Raw genomic sequence first — 17,962 nt, forward strand, 5'->3', positions numbered from 1 at the left:
CAATAACCAGTTTATTGTTGTTTGTATACGGAGACAATTAGCTTCGTGTTAGTGGAAAACTACATTTTAGCTATATTTTGATAAATATTTGGTTGGTATTTTGGTTAGGTTAGATTTTGCATGCAGCCCCGCTATACTTAACCCCCCCCCCCCTGATGTGCAAATATACAGCCCAAATTATATATCCTATCTATCTCCCAAGCGTCTCAGTTTTTCAACCCCGCACCTATAGATCCAAATTCTCCAGTGTGTACTGGCTAACAGATACGAACCAAAATCGCTTTCAGCGTCGCCCTTTCAAAACCTCGATTTTTTTGTAACATAAAAACAGACCTTTTGTTCGCTGCAAGCTTCTCAAATGAGCAGAAAAGGCTGAGAAACAAGAAGCAAGCAAAAACCTAATCCTTGCTATTGCACTTGGGTCTTCCTCCAGGAACTATAAAAATGAATTTCTTATAATATTGCATCCACTTGTAATTTTGTCCGACTCGTAAAAGAGTAATAAAAATGCTCGTAAGCGAATTCTTGATGTTTTTTAAGGTTTTTTACCCCACCATTAGCTGATAAACTTGTTCAGACATTTTTTTTTTTAAAGCAAGTTTAGACTGATTATCTAGCTTCCAATTTTTCGCCACATTTCTCCAGAAAACGGATAGTCTGGACGCGCTTTAGACATATAAAATGCAATTACACATAAAGAAAGAAAAACGAGCAAAAATGGGGTTTTTATAGGCCAAATGAAGATACTGAAAAAACAAAGCGAATATTTCGAGAGGACAAACGCCTCTCTTCTTCAGCGCAAAACGAAACGATGTATCAATAAAAGCCAAAAATTAAAAGAATTAAAACCAACTACCTAACAACTGTGGTTTAAGAAATTATCAATGCAATTACATGATGTGCCTCACACCAAAATATATGTTTCAATATTTTTTATGCATGAAAATAATCTAAATACACTTAAGTATGGTCTGTGTGTGTGCATTTTCCCAATCAACACTCCGGTCAGCTCGGGATACATTTTTTTTATTCTTTTATATTGAAAAAGATTAAACAACGAAACAAAAACAAATGTAAGTACACTTAAATGGACCATGCGCGTGCGCATGACTATAGCACTCAAGCAATGTCCGAGGTGACACAGCCACTTGTTCTTCATTTTTGGTCCCATGAATGACCCTTTTTCGAAGTTGTTCAATGGCCACTTGGTAAGTGTTGATTGACCATTTCGCCATTAGGTACAAACTTTGTGGACGATTTCCTGGACATAAAAAAAAAAAAAAAAAAACTTGCAATTGATCTTCGACTTTCTCGTCGTTGCTTCTTTGGAAATTGTAGAGGTTAAATAAAGTGTACTTGTCTTTGCTCTGGCACTTCGTTTCTGGGTTGTAATCAAAAGTAGTCAGCTTTAAGGACACGTTCCAGAAAACGCGGGTTATTCTTAATTCAATCCAAAAAGTCGGGTCACCTTTCCCTTCTGATTTCCTTTTAGTCTTGCCGAAGGTTTTTTCGAAACATTTTTGCAGATTTTTCTCATTACCAATTCATTAGTCAAAGTCGGGTGAACAGCAGTGTGATTCAAATTAAACCCTTCCCCGATAATTCTGACTGTCAACCAGCGATTTAAACACGCAAGATCCTGGATCATATTGACATTTTCATCGGTTCTTGATGATGAAGGCCACCCGTTTCGTAGATCATCTTCAGTCAACTCTCTTCCTTCTTGAAACACCTTAAAGAACCAAAAAACCTTGGCTCTTGACTTCTGACTTGACATCTCCGCAGGCCTGCTGAAATTTAGCAAGAGTTTCGGCTGGACTGTGCTTAAGTCTGGAGCAAAACCTGATAGCACATAGATGCTCGAAACTGTTGTCTTATTTGTAGAACAGAATAGAAAAAAATAACAAAAATCGCTAAGGATATTCCCACGATTAGAGCGAGTTCAAATCCGAACCTTTGCCACTGTTGCCAGATTGGAAACCCAAAAGATGGTAACAGTCTCTTAAATTGACGCCAAAAATACGCCGGACAATTTTTTTGTCCAAAAGCTAACTCGTCTTTTACCGTATGTATTTGGCCTTATGTGTTCAGACAGAGCAGAGCATTACTTCATAGTGACTGTAACCTGCAGACAAAAACAAACATCAAATATTTGGTTTATTATTATATAAAAAACCTAAATTATGGTCAGCTAATCATAATGTCTACTTCAAAAATAGTTAGTGTTTATAACCAATGTCAAATAACGTTCCAGAATCCAATATCTCTTAAATATCAGATTTCGGCAACATTGTCGACAGGGTCATGTAGATGAATTTCTTCATGCCGTCAGCTCAGGGCTGGAAATAACTTTGCGAAACCCCTAGACCCATTGTTTTGCCTCCCCTACTTTATAATTTTACTTTCTCCCCTACTTTAAGAATTAATAATTAATTAAAACCATTATTGAGGTTAAACTATTTTAAGAGGTTTTCTTCTGAATTAAGAATACCCCTGAACAAATTTTGGTGCACTTTAGAACAGTTGCTCTAGAACCAATTGTCCTAGTCTTGCTTTTATATTTCTTGAACAGGCGCAAAATATCACTTCAAAGTGAAAAAAAGTGTAATTCATTCTGAATTTCCATGTTTCTATCAATTCAATTATTCAATTTGCTTTTACGTGGCACCCTAAATTATGTGCCGAGACAGTAGCCTAGATTGGCTCCATTATCAATATGGCCCTGTGACCACTTTCAGAAAAATATTCTGCCGTATTTTTCGCTGTTATTATTGAACAAAATTAGTAAGACTGACAGCATGACTGAAAAACAGCACAGGCCACTTACTCTGATCCATATTCGAAATATCAAAGTTGCATTTAAAATTGGAAAAGCGATCTGTTCCAAAAGCTTTGACTCGACGTAGCTCAGTCATATAGGTGCCTAAAACAACCCTTGGAAAATTCCGGCAGAAAACATTTAACATATCTTCTTCTTCCTTTCGAAGCGCTCACTCATTTGGAAAACCACAGATGACTTTTTCCGATAGCCTTTGAAACTACATTTATTAAATAAAAAAAAACAAGTTTTTTTCAACTCAAATTAAGGAGCGACATCAAAACTTAAAACGGACAGAACTTATTACGTGTATGGGGGGGGGTTTACTCACCTCGCTCTTTACGCTAAAGTCTTTAGTTCTTTTAAAAAAAACTTCTTATTGTTCTAATTAAGCGAACATTATTTCGGGAGTCGTTCTTAAAGAATTGTGACAGAATTTGAACTTATCGTAAAGAGTGAGGTGCTGAGGAGGAGTAAGCCCCCCCCATATACGTAATAATTTTTGTTCGTTTTAAGTTTTAATGCTGCTCCAAACTTTCAGTTGAAAAAAAAACTTGTTTTTATTTAATTTCTTATCGTTTTTAAGTAATGGCAGGAAATCTGGCTACACCTCCACGGATAAATCCCTCCTCCCCATGGATTTATTCTCTCTACAGTTCAATCCTGGTGAACATTTACCCTGGACAATTACCCTTACCATCTTCACGCGTAAAATTGAGTCGGAAATGAGAAAACAAGACATAAGAATTTCGTATATAAATTCTGGCGAATTCCCCCAGTGCATTATTTCCCCTGAAAAAGTAACCCCCTGGGAACTTCCCTCCCCATGGAAAATTATCCTCGTGGAAACCCCCCCCCCCCCGAAAAATGTATGCAAACTTCCCAATAACAAATACTATACGTAAACAAAGGTAAAACTGTGTACCTTAAAGACCTTTCCTCACGGGCTGTGGGGGGTCATGATATCTCCAAAATTTTGATCGGATCATTTTGAGAAAAAAGGGGCGTGGGAGGGGGCCTAGTTGCCCTCCAATTTTTTTGGTTACTTAAAAAGGGCGCTAAAACTTTTAATTTCCGTTCTAATGAACCCTCTCACGATATTCTAGAACCACTGGATCGATACTATCATCCCTGGAAAAAACAAACAAATAACACGCATCCGTAATTTTTCTTCTGGCAAAAAATACAAAATCCACTTTTTTTCAGCTAGGAGCTTGAAACCTCTATAGTAGGGTTCTCTGATACGCTGAATCTGATGGTGTGATTTTCATTAAGATTCTTTTACTTTCAGGGGATACCTTTTTCCGAAAATCAGGCAAATTTTCTCAGGATCGTAACCTTTGATGGGTAAGACTAAACTTAATGAAACTTACATATTTGAAATCAGAATAGAGATTCGATTCTTTTGATATTGAGATTTTGAAACTCTGTTTTTAGAGTTTCGGTTACTATTGAGCAGGGTCGCTCCTTACTTATAGTTTATTACCACCGAACTGTTTGAAATAGGGCCAGGAGAACTTTGCTGAAGACGAAAAAAAAATTAATAAGGCTATACCGCCTCGTGACGAATACGAATAGTATTTTCCTGTGTCCTCCTATAGTATGCCCTCTGATGTAGTTCATAACGTGTATGTTAAAATATGGTTTATCCTTAAAATGTTTTAGATTACCTTTGCTTAGATGAAAGGTATAAAATTCCCCATTAATGCAAAAATAACACAGTTTCGCGCTGCGGTCGTTTGAATTTACTAAGATAAGATAAGTTTTATTCTTCTTTAGATACACATACAATATTACATGTTATTATTCCCCCAAAGGCTCATTGGCCTGTACAAAGGGGGAAGACATATGAATGGCTTACTCAGAGATGACAAACAAAAGAAAATTTAAAATGTTCACTTACTCACATAAGAATGAGAAGAAAAGAAAATATAGATAAAAGGAAAACTATAGGAAAAATAGAATAAATAAACTAAATTAATTAATTAGATTAAATAGACTAAAAAAAATAATAAAAAAATAAAAAAATAAATAAAATAAAAACATAAATAAAAATAACATCTATGAAGCCAAAGAATTTTTACCAATTTTTTTAAACAAACCGAATGATAATCAGATGCCCAAGGGGCAAGTACGAAAAACTAAGCAAATTGCCCATTGTTCGCAGCTAGGTTTTACATCAGAAATAATGGTAATCATTCTTATGAAGAAGAACTTAAAAACTAGAACAGTAAAATTTAAAAACAAGCACTAAGAACACAGATATCCTTTCGATGATACATTGAGTATGAAGAATACGACAAATTTGGTATTAAAAGTGGAATACATGCAGATACGAAAAAAGGACAAAAAAAACAGAAATACAGGTACAGACACAGAAACGTACACAGATACAAAAATAGTTTCGGTCGATATTCCTTATAAAGAGAAAATTCTCCAATCCATCTAAAAAATTTTGCACTATAATCCCCTATATGACTTCCAATCCATTAATGTCTAAGCAGCAAGGTCAATCAAAAGACGGTACGCGTTGCCAGGTTATCTAATTAGTATATCCGTGGTACTGATGAATGGATTGGGGACTAGATTGAAACTTTCAGCAGTGTTAAGGGTGCCAAAAAGACCTCGAATTTTAGGGATAGGTTAGATGTAGGGAGGAGGGAGATCTCAATGTTCCGTCTCAGATCCATCCAAACTTTTGTACACCATAAGCCCCAATGGGACTCAGAATCCACCCATGGTTAAGCAGCGATGAAAATCAAAAGACAGCAAGTTTTGCCAGGTCAACAAAACAGCGTATCAAAACCCGTACCTCGTAATCGACAACCGACCGATATGCTCGACATGAATTGCACGGCTGCTTGCGGATGTTTGCGCAAGAGCATAATTACGAGGTTAAGGAGTCACATACGGCTCCGGAGCAGCACTTTTAGAGACCACTGTTGTAGACAATAATTTCAAAGCTTCATTTGACTGAGTTAATTCATTTGAGGCATCATTACTTTATTTACAGTATTGGAAAGATACATAAAGACCATTTGGAGGAGGTAAGCAAACTTTGCTTTGGGATTGGGAAGGAGAGGATATGCCTCAAGCCTCAAAAGATAATTTTTAGGTATAAGTTTTCCAACTCTTAATGAGCGGTACTTTAAAGCCTTGTCGAGGGGACTTGCCCCAAGCCTCCCTTCATTTGGAAAAAAAATTTTTGGACTAAGTGCGCAATACGAACGTGGGGGGGGAGCTCTTAAGGCAGAAATATTTAGAACGTAAAATAAAGACTTTATTCGTATCCCTGCAGAGTGGGGAGATTCAATGCTTCTTGATAAGCACGATGTCTGTCCTACCTCCTCCTCCTGTCGCTGTAAAGTGTGAAAATCAGGAACTGACAGTTCATTTTTGGAAACAAGGCCCCTCTCCATCCGTGAAATTATTTAAAGGATGCACTTCTTTTTAGCATAACTACAATTCTCAAAACGCTTAAAATACAAAAATAAACTAGTTTGAGTAGCGGGAGAAAGGGAGCGATGGATCCGTTTCATATCTAAGACATCTAATAATTAGGATTTTCTCAAACAAAACCAAGTTCCTAGAATCTCATAAAAGACCCTTTGTCTAACTTTGAAAACGACGTCATTTTATTTGGCATCCAAATTATCAAGTACATTCACAAGAAAATACCCTAAAATAAAGATTAATATCCCACCCCAAAATGGGAGCAACGAAAAAATTCGACGTCGAATGCTTTCTTTAAGACGTCGATTTACAATATACAAACTAGGAACAAAAATCTTGACGAATTTTTCCCATGAGATGATTGACCAATTATAAACAAAACGGCAACATCTATTTTTCCTCAATATCCCCAGTTGTTATTTTTATGGAGTTAATCTATTCGGCACATGAACTGCTTAATTCAGGTCAACTAATCTGGTTCAGATAGGTGACAGGGTTAACTACGCATGTTTTTTTTATGGACATCTATTAATAGCAGTCATAAAATCATAAAACACTTTTCTGGATTTTTAAGAAACGATGTCGACGATCACAGCTACAACCTACGCAAACCATAGACTTGCAAATTTAAAAATGTAATAATGATGCCATTTCGGCATTACATTAATAGGCACTGAATTAAGAAGGCATCTAATAAATTTGTCCAAAAACAGATTCCATGACAGGAAAAATGACACGAAAAAGACCACTGGCAAAGTTTTTGGAATTATTGGGCACGCACTATTAGAAAAAAAAACTGGACATTCAACTACAAGTCTTGGATTTCAATCTATCAAATGTAAGTCACGTGATAAACATGAAATTATGTCTTTTTGCGCACTAGCTTCAGATTCTCTATTTCAGGGGAAATCAATAATATTTGAATAAATTGAGATATAAACAACTACGGGGTGATAGATTTAAAAGTTAAAATATTTGGCATCGACTATTTTTGATGAGCTAATAAACAGGAGTACCGACATTATTTTTCACGGAGGGGCTTTTAAAACTTACATAAGGGAAGGAGGGGCAGAAAAGTATAAAAAGAGAGGATTTTGTAGCATCACCTCTGCAGATAAAGATGCTTTTAGTTTTACCGCAATATGAGTTGTTTATAGCACTTTCATTTAAAACTTTCTCTTCTCCAAACGTAACTCCCATAAAGCCTACGGTCCTGCTGGAAGGGTTCTCTAAGATTGATCTAAAAGAGCCCTAGAATTTCGTATTCATTTGGACATAAAAGTACACTTTATCGATCCTTCGTCCTTCCTTCCAAGAAACTGATACCCCCTCTACTTTAAGACACTGAGCTGAGTCAGGCTATGGATTAATTAACAGTATTTTAACTTTGGCCAGTCGAGACAAGTCTAGAGATATACTCCTAAAATTCAATCTCTATTTTCACATTAAAAACAATTCCCGTAACAGCCTTCAAGCTTGTTTACAATGTCACAAAATTTTAGTATAGATTCTCCTAAAAAAAAAAAAAAAAAAAAAATTCAACGAATACCTACCAATCCCAAAGTTTTGCCAAGATTCAATAATACTCCAAGCACCATCTTTGGCGACATGATTTTTCACCGCTAACAGTTGACAAAGATCACCGGAACAGAGATTTGGCTCAACAATACAGTTGGTCATGCTCCCATCATCATTATGAAAGGCGAGCTCAACCTACAATCAAATATAACACTTAATCTGATAGAAAAAGAGAACACGAGGAATGTCTATTTCCGGAACTGGAACTTGTTCAGTAAAAACCATTGATAAAAAAAAAAGGATTTCGTATCGTGTCACAAGCCAGTTTCTAATTATATTTACATACGACATGAACAACAAAAATACCCTTACGCCCTTTTGTTTTGACAACTCTAAGACATTTTTAGAAGAGGGCTAAATGTTTTCCGAAAAACTCGTGCGTATTTTACTTAAAATATGAAAAAAAAAAAACGAAATCGACATGAAATATTTAATTTTTTGTTGTTGTTTAATTTTCTACAATAAATCGACCAATAAACACACAAATTATCGATGGTTTAGAAAACAATAGCCTTCAGTCACGTTTTCAGGTTGCTATTTTTAGACGCTCGCAGAAAAAATTAAATAAATCCAACAAGGGGGGGGGGTGTAAAATAAATCTCTCCAAATCCTCCCACTAAGTGAAGACTAGCGAGAGAACTCTTGAGGTGCTAGTGGCATCTTAATAAAAAAAATGCCCCCCCCAGACCCACCTGAAACCTATTCATACCTAAACATTACTGTTTTATAAGATTTTCTTCTGGCTGTTTCAAATTATGCAGTTTTTAGTGCAGTATCACATTTCTGGCAAACATACAACTACACATTCCAAGGAAAGTTACATCTACTTAAGCTCTTTGGTACCAAATGTTGTCAGCTCTTTTTTTTTTTGATTTGTCACCCGCATTTCTTTCTTTTTATTATTTAGTGTTCACGCCTGCGCAAACTACACAACATCATGTAGTGGTCTTTTTCATTGAAAACTAAACTCTCGACTTTTCCTTATTTCTAAGATATACATAGTTGCGCAAGTTTCCCCTTAACAAATCCGAAGTTAGACTTCATTTTCACTTGCCTTGGTACATTAAGGTCTATAGGCAAAATCAGATCTAGCTAACGCCTAGATGGGATACTATTTACAGAATGATTGTAAAGGATATTTATGTAAAAACGCATACAAAATTTTATGCAAAAACGCCTCCATAATGCCAGTCCACATAAAAAGAAGAGGAAGAAGAATGAATTATCTCTGTTTAGTAATACGACATAATAGTCATAGGCAGAGCAATAGCGCTGCCTAAGTAAAGAACGATGTTGGCACAATATATTATTTATTCTTTTTTCTTGGTCTAGACCAGGGCACTTCGTATCGAAGGAGTTGTCGTAGAAACTTCGAAAAGGGCTCATTCGATTAGAAATTGGAGTGGCTTGTGCCCTTTTTAATAGTCGAAAGTGAATAGAGGGCAACTAGCCCCCCCCCCCACGTCCATCATTCCCCCAAACAAATCCAATCAAAATTTTGAGATAGCCATTTTGTTCAGCCATTTTGTTGATTTCCAAATAGAAAATATATTTTTGTGGAGATCACTCCCCCACAACCCTCAGGGCAAGGGTTTTAAGTTATGCCCTGGGGGCATATAAGAACGATGTTGGCATAATGTATTATTTATTATTGTTTTTTCTTTAGACCAGGGCACTTCGTATCGAAGAAGTTGTCGTAGAAACTTCGAAAAGGGCCCCTGCAATTGGAAATTGCAGTGGCTTGTGCCCTTTTTAATAGTCAAAAGTGATTGGGAAGCAACTAACATTTTGAGATAGCCACTTTGTTCAGCGTAGTTGATTTCCAGATAGAAAATATATTTTTGAGGAGATCACTCCCCCACAAGCCTCAGGGCAAGGGTTTTAAGTTATACCCTGGGGGCATATAAGAACAATGTTGGCACAATGTATAATTTATTATAGTTTTCCCTTTAGACCAGGGCACTTCGTATCGAAGAACTTGTCGTGGAAACTTCGAAAAGGGCTCATTCAATTAAAAATCGGAGTGGCTTGTGCCCTTTTTAATAGTCGAAAGTGCCCTTTTTGATAGCCAGTTTGATCAGCGTTATGAATTTTCCCTTGTAAATCATGTTTTTGGGGGTGGTACTCTCCCACAGTCCTCCGGACAAGGTTGTAACCTGTACCTCCAAGAAATATTATGTTTTTAAAGGAATCAATGTTGTAGAAGCTTTAAAAGGGGATTACTCGATTGGAAATTCAAAGGGCTAGTGTAGTTATTAATAGTTGAAAGTAATTGGAGGGCAACTAACACCCCTTCCACGCCCACTATTTCCCCAAAAACATCCAATCGAAATTTTGAGATAGCCATTTTTTTCCACGCAGTTTGAAGTTCAGGAAATTATACCTTTGATTAGAACACTCCCCCACAGTCTTCAGGGCAAGGGATATAAGTTATGCCCTGGGGGCATATAAGTTTTCATTGAAATCTTTGTCGTAGAAACTTGAAGAAGGGCTCATTTGATTGTAAATTCAAAAGGATAATGCCCTTTTAATAGTCTCGAAAGTAATTTGAGGGCAACTAACCCCCCTCTCTCGCCCACCTTTTCCCCAAACACATCCAATTAAAATTTTTAGATAGCCATTTCATTCAACGTAGTCGAAAGTTTTGGAAATTAGGTCTTTAAGGATGACAACGCCTCCACCCCCAGAGCCCTCAGAGAAAGGCCGTAAGTTAAGCCCTGGGGGCATATAAGGTTTTTTATAGAAAGCGATGTTTTAGAAACTTCAAAAAGGACTCATTCAATTGGAAATTGAAAGGGCTAGTGCCCTTTTTAACAGTCGAGAGTGATTGGAGGGCAATTAGTCCCCCCCCCACGCCCACCTTTCCCCCAAACACATCCAATCAAAATTTTCATATAGCCATTTTGTTCAACGTTGCAGAAAGTTCTGGAAATTAGGTCTTTGAGGATGACACTCCCCCAGCCCTCAGGGCAAGGGTTTTAAGTTATGCCCTGGGGGCATATAATGTTTTTATTTAAAGCGTTGTCGTAGAAACTTCAAAAGAGATCATTTGATTGGAACTTGAAAGGGCTAGTGCCTTTTTTTATACTTGAAAGTGATTGGAGAGCGACTAACGCCACTCTCACGCCCACCATTTTCCCAGACACATCCAATCAAATTTTTGAGATAGCCATTTAGTTTAACATAGTTGAAAGTTCTGGAAATTAGGTCTTAGAGGATGAGAACCACCCTCACAGCCCTTAGGGTAAGTGTTCTACTTTATACCCTGGGGGCATGCATATAAGGTGTTTATAGAAAGCCTTGTCGTAGAAACTCAAAAAGGGCTCATTCGATTGGAAATCGAAAGGCCTTGTGCTCTTTTTAATAGTCGAAAGTTATTGGAAGCCTTGACATTTTTATAGTATTAATTAAAAAAACTTTTTCCACAAAATATGTTTTTCAAAGAAAAGTAAAGAACTCCATTAAACAAAAAATGAGCAAAAATAAAATCAAATAGTCTTCCAAGCGTGAAACTACCACAAATCAGCATCGATAAATAAATGAAACCCAAAACGAACAGAAATTACAATAAATGACCGAATCAAACTCAAAACGAGTAGAAATTAACATAAGTTGGGCTCAAAACCCCTATGCCTTCCCAGGGCCAGAACATAATTTACTCTTTACTGAAAAAATATAATATATAATGCATAAATATAATATAATATATAAAAATATAAATATAATATTTATAATTTCTCCTTGGTTCCCTGCCCACTACCCCAGACGACGTCCATGCTGGATGCGATTTCCATCAGTACCCATAACCATCGTGAGGACAACTGGAGCATAAAGGACCGACAAGATGAGATTATCACTATTCCCAAGATGACTGCGATGTTGAGAAAAATACTGAGAACGTGATAACACTATATATTTCACTGTTTCCTATTTTCAATACACTTTGTATTGAAGGTTTTTATCATGTTAATTACAAATATGACGCCAATATTGCAATATGAAAGTCCAAAAACAGGGACGTAGCTCCAGCACTTTTTTTTTGGGGGGGGGGCAAGAGGGGTCTCCATCCGGAGAGCCGAGGGGCATGGGCTATATAATATTTTATTCTCCAAAATATTGGGGGGGGGGGACTGTCCCACTTGCTCCCCCCCCCCCCCGAATCGACGCAACGATCCAAAATCAAATATGTATTGTACAAATATCGTTTGGCTTCTACCGATGTAGCTATTTAATGGTTTTTGTAGAAACTAATCATAAAATGAAGTTAAAATCACAATATAAACAAAAGTTGGTAACTTGGTGCTGACAATAGGCATAGTGCGGCTATCTCCCCTTAACCCTCTAAAAGGCTGGTGTCTCATTTTCCCTTTAAAAACAAAAACTTGAACAGATTGTCTTTTCTTAACATTAAAATTTAATAACAAGCAATTTAGCTTTAAGTTTAAGTCTTCTAATTTTTACAAATTCCATTTGATTTTCACCAAAATGAGTGTTGAAGGGTTATTGAAGTCATTAATTATAAACATGAAGCTGAATTGTTGAGCCTTTAAAACAAAAAAAATGTATGCAGCATATATATTTCACAATTGTCTTCCAGTTTCTACAACATCTGTACCAATAAGATTTCTATTTGTTACAGTTAATTTTTACTCATTATAGTTTTAATATTGCTACCTCATATGATTTTTTTTTTCAATAATCCAAAATTTTTCGCCCTAATATCAAGTTCAGGATTATTCTAAACTTGAGGTGAGGGACAGAGATCCGTAATCTTACCGGAACTCACCAACAACTTTAAAATAACACCTCAATAATGAGGGGCTCATTTAAGTGAACTTGCTTCAAACAAAATAACAAGATTATACAAAATCAGAGGGATTTGGCCACCTCTCTCGACCCCCCCCCCCTTCCACTTCAAGTAAAATTTTCAAACAAATAAATGGCAGCGGCCTAAAATACTTAACTGAATTATTAGACCCTAGTTTCCGAATTATTTTAAAGAGGATTCCTATGCCGGATCCAGTTTTTAGGGGATGACAGTATGACACCCACAGAGGCAATGACATTCCTCGAAAGTTATTCCTCCAAATGAATAAAGCTTAAGGGGTTAAATCTCCCCTTTGTCATGCATATTGATCAGAAGGACCCCACGTGAAAGCTGAAAACATGGGCCGGAAAATTCACTTTTTGAGGCTTCAATAAATAGATTTTATTTATTTAAAATAAACACAAAATCAGATGGTTTTGATTGATACTGCTATCAAACGCGCTTTGTCTAGAGTACCGGTTGCTGTTGGCAACTGTCGCTTATTGCTTACAGATCCTTGCCATAATAAAGGCATTTGAGACAAACATAGAACAAACAAAAGTTACCGCAAAGAATACTGTGATTGCCACCCCTTGAACTCCCTTAACCCTTTCATGCCTGTGGTCACCATACGGATACCCCTCGCCCCCTATTTTTTTCTCTCGACTCGACAAAGTTACAACCGTGATTTCTTTTCCACTAGATAGCGCTTTCTTGGCTCTATCGCGTTTGAATTTATTATCCCTCAAGACTTTACCCGAGTGGTCGAGCGAGCGTCCTAGTTTAGATAAAACATAAAATGTCGAAAAAGCGGAAAGGTGCAGATTTTGACCTCGATGACCTGGATGTTTCTGGTAAGTTCAGAGCCTGATTATGATATTATTTTGTAGCTAAGAATGCGATCTTTCGAATGAGATATCACTAGTCTAATTCTGAGCTTTAGTTTAGCCCCAAACAAGGTTGCTAACGATCGGTTACCAAATGGTCACGTCAGGCATTCATTGCCAAACCACACCTAGGCAGATTTGTACAGCAAACGAGGCAGCAAGTCCTTTTTATGATCGGGAATAGGCACATTTTCTTTCTGTTCCTCCTTTTTACTGGTAACAAGGGTAAAAGAGCTATTTTGTGTGATGCCTCAAGAAAGTGTAGAGGCCAATGGCCTATTTTATTGCATTATATTATTATTATTAAGTGATGCACTTACCTTGAATTTCATTTCAGCTGGCCCAACCACAAGCTCTGACTCCATGAGAGGTCATGGTCCTAAGCCCTTGGAAGAGAGACTGATCAAGGAAAGAAGTAAAAGAGCTGCCAAGAAAATGACTGCAGAAGAAGCAGCAAGGCTTTTATTCATACCTGATTGTGATTCAGATCTCGATATCTCGTCCGACGACGACGACCCAAACTGGGCACCAGACAATCCAGATCAAGAATTTCAACCTCTACGTTCTCTCAACTGTTATGGCAATGAAGACAGAAGTGATGAAGAGGATATTGACCACACAGACGACATCCCTTTATCAATGCTTGGCAGGTTCGAGTTAGACAATGACGATGACACGGATCAATTCGATTTGCCTCTCCCGGGTTTGAATGACACAGCAGCGTCAACCATTTCTTCAAGCACATCAGCAACACCAGTGGCAGCTTCTTCTGCAATGCAGTCGGCAACTGTTATTGCACCCGCTGAACCCTTTGTCCTTACAATAGCTAAAAAAAAATGCTCCTTCCCAAGCAGTGGCCGGTCTAGTAACTCCAACTGATGCTCCTCAGGTCACGGCAAAACCAGTAGCAAAAACAAGGTAGCAAAGGAGGCAAAGCAATACAAGTGGATAAAAACGGAGCCCGAACCTCGAGATATTACCTGGAAGGGTTCTATGCCACACTATGACGAGGTACAAACGCCCCTTGATCTATTCCGAATGTTTATCACAGAAGACATTCTTCCAAACATTGTGGGCCAAACGAACCTGAATGCCATGAGAAAGAAGAATCTTGTTCTGAAACTTTCTCTTGAAGAGCTGCACATACTTCTTGGAGTTCAAATGCTTATGAGCATTCTCAAACTTCCGGCTATGAGAATGTACTGGGAGAATGGAATACGATATTCCCCGGTGGCTGATACCATGAGCAAAGATTGGTTCATCAGCTTGAGATCTTTCTTCCACATTTGCGATGACACCTTATTGATACCGAAAGGGGAGGCTGGTTATGATAAACTGTTCAAGATCAGAAGCCTATACGACGCATTCATGGAGAATCTGAAAAAAATAGACCCTGAAGAGATCCAAAGTATTGACGAACAGATGATCCCGTTCAAAGGAAGAATTGGATTTCGACAGTACTTGAAGGACAAGCCCCACTCGTGGGGTGTAAAGGTTTTCACGAGAGCCGGCATCAGCGGAATAGTGTGTGACATAGAGATATATACAGTAAAAGGATCTGTTGAAATTTCCGAACTTGGCCAAGGTACTGACGTTGTCCTTCGGCTTGTAGAAAATCTGCCAAGGTTCATGAACTTCAAGCTGTTCTTTGATAACTTCTATACTGGCATCGATCTCATTCACAAGCTTCGGGTTGAATATGGCATCGAGTCATGTGGTACGATACGCAGCAACAGAATGAGGGGCGCTGTCCTAGATACCGACGCCAACATGAAAAAGAATGGACAAGGGTTAGTGGACTTCCGTTTTGAAAGACATTCAGAAGTATCAGTAGTAGAATGGTATGACAACAAACCAGTCCATTTGGCTTCGTCATACTGTGCAGTCACCCCAATTGATAAGTGTCAGAGATAGGATGGCACAACATGGAAATACGTCGAAGCTGATTGCCCCCGAATCGTCCGTGACCAGAACAAATCAATGGGGGGCGTAGATCTTGCTGACCTGTTCCTGGAGCTTTACAGGACTGACATTCACTCGAAGAAATGGTATATGAGGATTGTGTACTACTTCTTTGACATGGCTGCGAACAACGCCTGGCTGATACACCGCCGACAGTGTAAGCAGACCAATGTTCAGCATATGTCTCTACTGTACTTCAAAATGGACATTGCTCGTGGGTTGGTTCTTACTGGCGTATCTCAAAGTCCTCGAATTGGAAGACCATCCTTATTAGTGACGAAGCGCAATACGTCTACCTCGCGAGGCGGGATGCCTTTGGAATCAATGAGGTTCGACAAGACCTCACATTTTTCGGATACGACTGAAAAAGGAAGGTGTCGCTATGAAAAGTGCGCTAGGGGGGGAACCAGTCGAATCATGTGTTCGAAGTGCAAAGTTCGACTGTGTTTGATCTCAGATCGCAACTGTTTCACAAATTTTCACCTAAAATAGTATCTGTATATACCTGACGTGACCATATGGTAACCATTAACAGTTTGGATTTGGAATGAAATAAATTTTTTTTTAAATAAATATGTTCTAGTTGAACCTCCAGGATCACTCTCTGCTATTTTAAGAATTTTTACGCAACTCCTTCTTGGTTCAGGTCTGAAAGGGTTAAGGCTAAAGTGCCATTTTTTTTTTTTTTTTTTTTTTTTTTTAATGAGATAATGAACAACAACAAAATACTAATCATAATTCGGGGAATAAACTTTTTCTCGGTGCAAAACATCTATAACAGTTCAATTCGGTTCTATGCACCAAATTTCCTATTATCTTCGTCACTGATTTCTTTCTTTTAAATCAATTCCTTTCAGATTTACAGAAAAAATTAACTGGCTAAATAGAGGTTCTATTTGGTTTTCAGTAAGGCGGTTATTTTTCCTTTCTGTTTTGTCTCAGTAATGCGGTTTTGTGTTAGTATTAATAAGCTCCAGGCTGCTCCTTGGTCAGAAGTCTCACACGTGGAATTATTTCTCACACGTGGAATAAGTAAAAGAGAATGCTAATAAAAAAAAATAGATGAAAACATGTTCTTTTATGGCTGCAATGAAAAACTTCTGAAACTTGATACAAGTTTCAATCTGTTCGTGAGTCGCATGAAAATTTAAAATTTAGAAATTGTGAAATCTACCGAACGTTTTTTTTTATCATGCCAAGAACAATATATATACATATATATATATATATATATATATATATATATATATATATATATATATATATATATATATATATGCGTATTCGTGTTCGCGTGTTCGTGACTTGCATGAAAACTTAGAAATTGTGAAATCTACCGAACGTTTTTTTTATCACGCCAAGAACAATATATATATATATATATATATATATATATATATATATATATATATATATATATAGTATATATATATATATATATATATATATATATATATATATATATATATATATATATATATATATATATATATATATATATATATATATATATATATATATATATATATATATATATATATATATATATATATATATATATATTCGCTTTTACTATTTAATAGACAGAATAAAACTACTTGTAATGTATATAGAGAAATCATAGCACTAATAACCTAGTAGCATTTTTGTTTCGTGATATTTTCCTGGTTGTCAGTTTAACTTTTTCTTGTTTATTGCTATTTCACACCTGTATGTCTAATGTTTTTTTGGTGTTTATCAGAGGGGGAGGGGGGAGACTTTTAGTAAAATAAGTTAGACATATCAAAATTTTGCTTAGGTTTTGAAAACCATAAAAATCTTCTTCAGAAAGATCACTGTCTTAACTGTCGAGGTTGCCCACCTTCAAAAATCGGGATGCTACCATTTCATCTAACCGTCACAAGCACTAAACGTCATTTCGTCGACAAGAAAAATCCGTCAGAACATCGACACGTCAGGACATCGACGCGTCACTTCATCGACACGTCATAACATCTAAAAAAATTCTAGATATTATGACGTGTCGATGTTATGACTGTCGACGTTCTGACGGTTAGTGGTTCTGACGGATTTTCGTTATGGAAAAAAAATTAGATGTTATGACGTGTCGATGTAATGACTGTCGACGTTCTGACGGTTAGTGGTGACGGATTTTCGTTATGAAAAAAAATTATAAGTTTATATAATTGTAATAATTATATAATAGTTTAGAAACAAATATCGGCTATATATTTGCACATCAGGGGGGTGGGGGTAAAGCTTACATATATTAAATACGTAACCTAACCTAACTTATGAACCTTTCCCCCCTAAACCCCAAAAAATGAAGTTTTAAAATTTTAGATTCTCTAACACGGCAATGCTGCGACTATCATTTTTTTGCTGGCCGGTGTATGCTACTGCCAAGTAGTTGACACGTTGACGTTGTGACTGTGAGCTGTCCAGCAATCATCGACT

The 17,962-nt window shown here is 37.0% G+C and overlaps 1 protein-coding gene across 1 annotated transcript in view; it reads right to left on the bottom strand.

The window, feature by feature from the left end:
• The window catches only part of pico (ras-associated and pleckstrin homology domains-containing protein pico), a 196,825-nt gene that overhangs the window by 135,927 nt on the left and 42,936 nt on the right, over window positions 1-17,962 (bottom strand). Inside the window, exon 3 of the mRNA XM_089096227.1 lies at window positions 7,825-7,984. Within this exon, the coding sequence (XP_088952353.1) occupies window positions 7,825-7,984 (160 nt within the window). The remainder of the gene's footprint in view (window positions 1-7,824; window positions 7,985-17,962) is intronic.

This window comes from Artemia sp. Qi Xiang Cuo, chromosome 10, assembly GCF_049724085.1.
Source record: "Artemia sp. Qi Xiang Cuo chromosome 10, ASM4972408v1, whole genome shotgun sequence".
NCBI classification, from domain to species: domain Eukaryota; kingdom Metazoa; phylum Arthropoda; class Branchiopoda; order Anostraca; family Artemiidae; genus Artemia; species Artemia sp. Qi Xiang Cuo.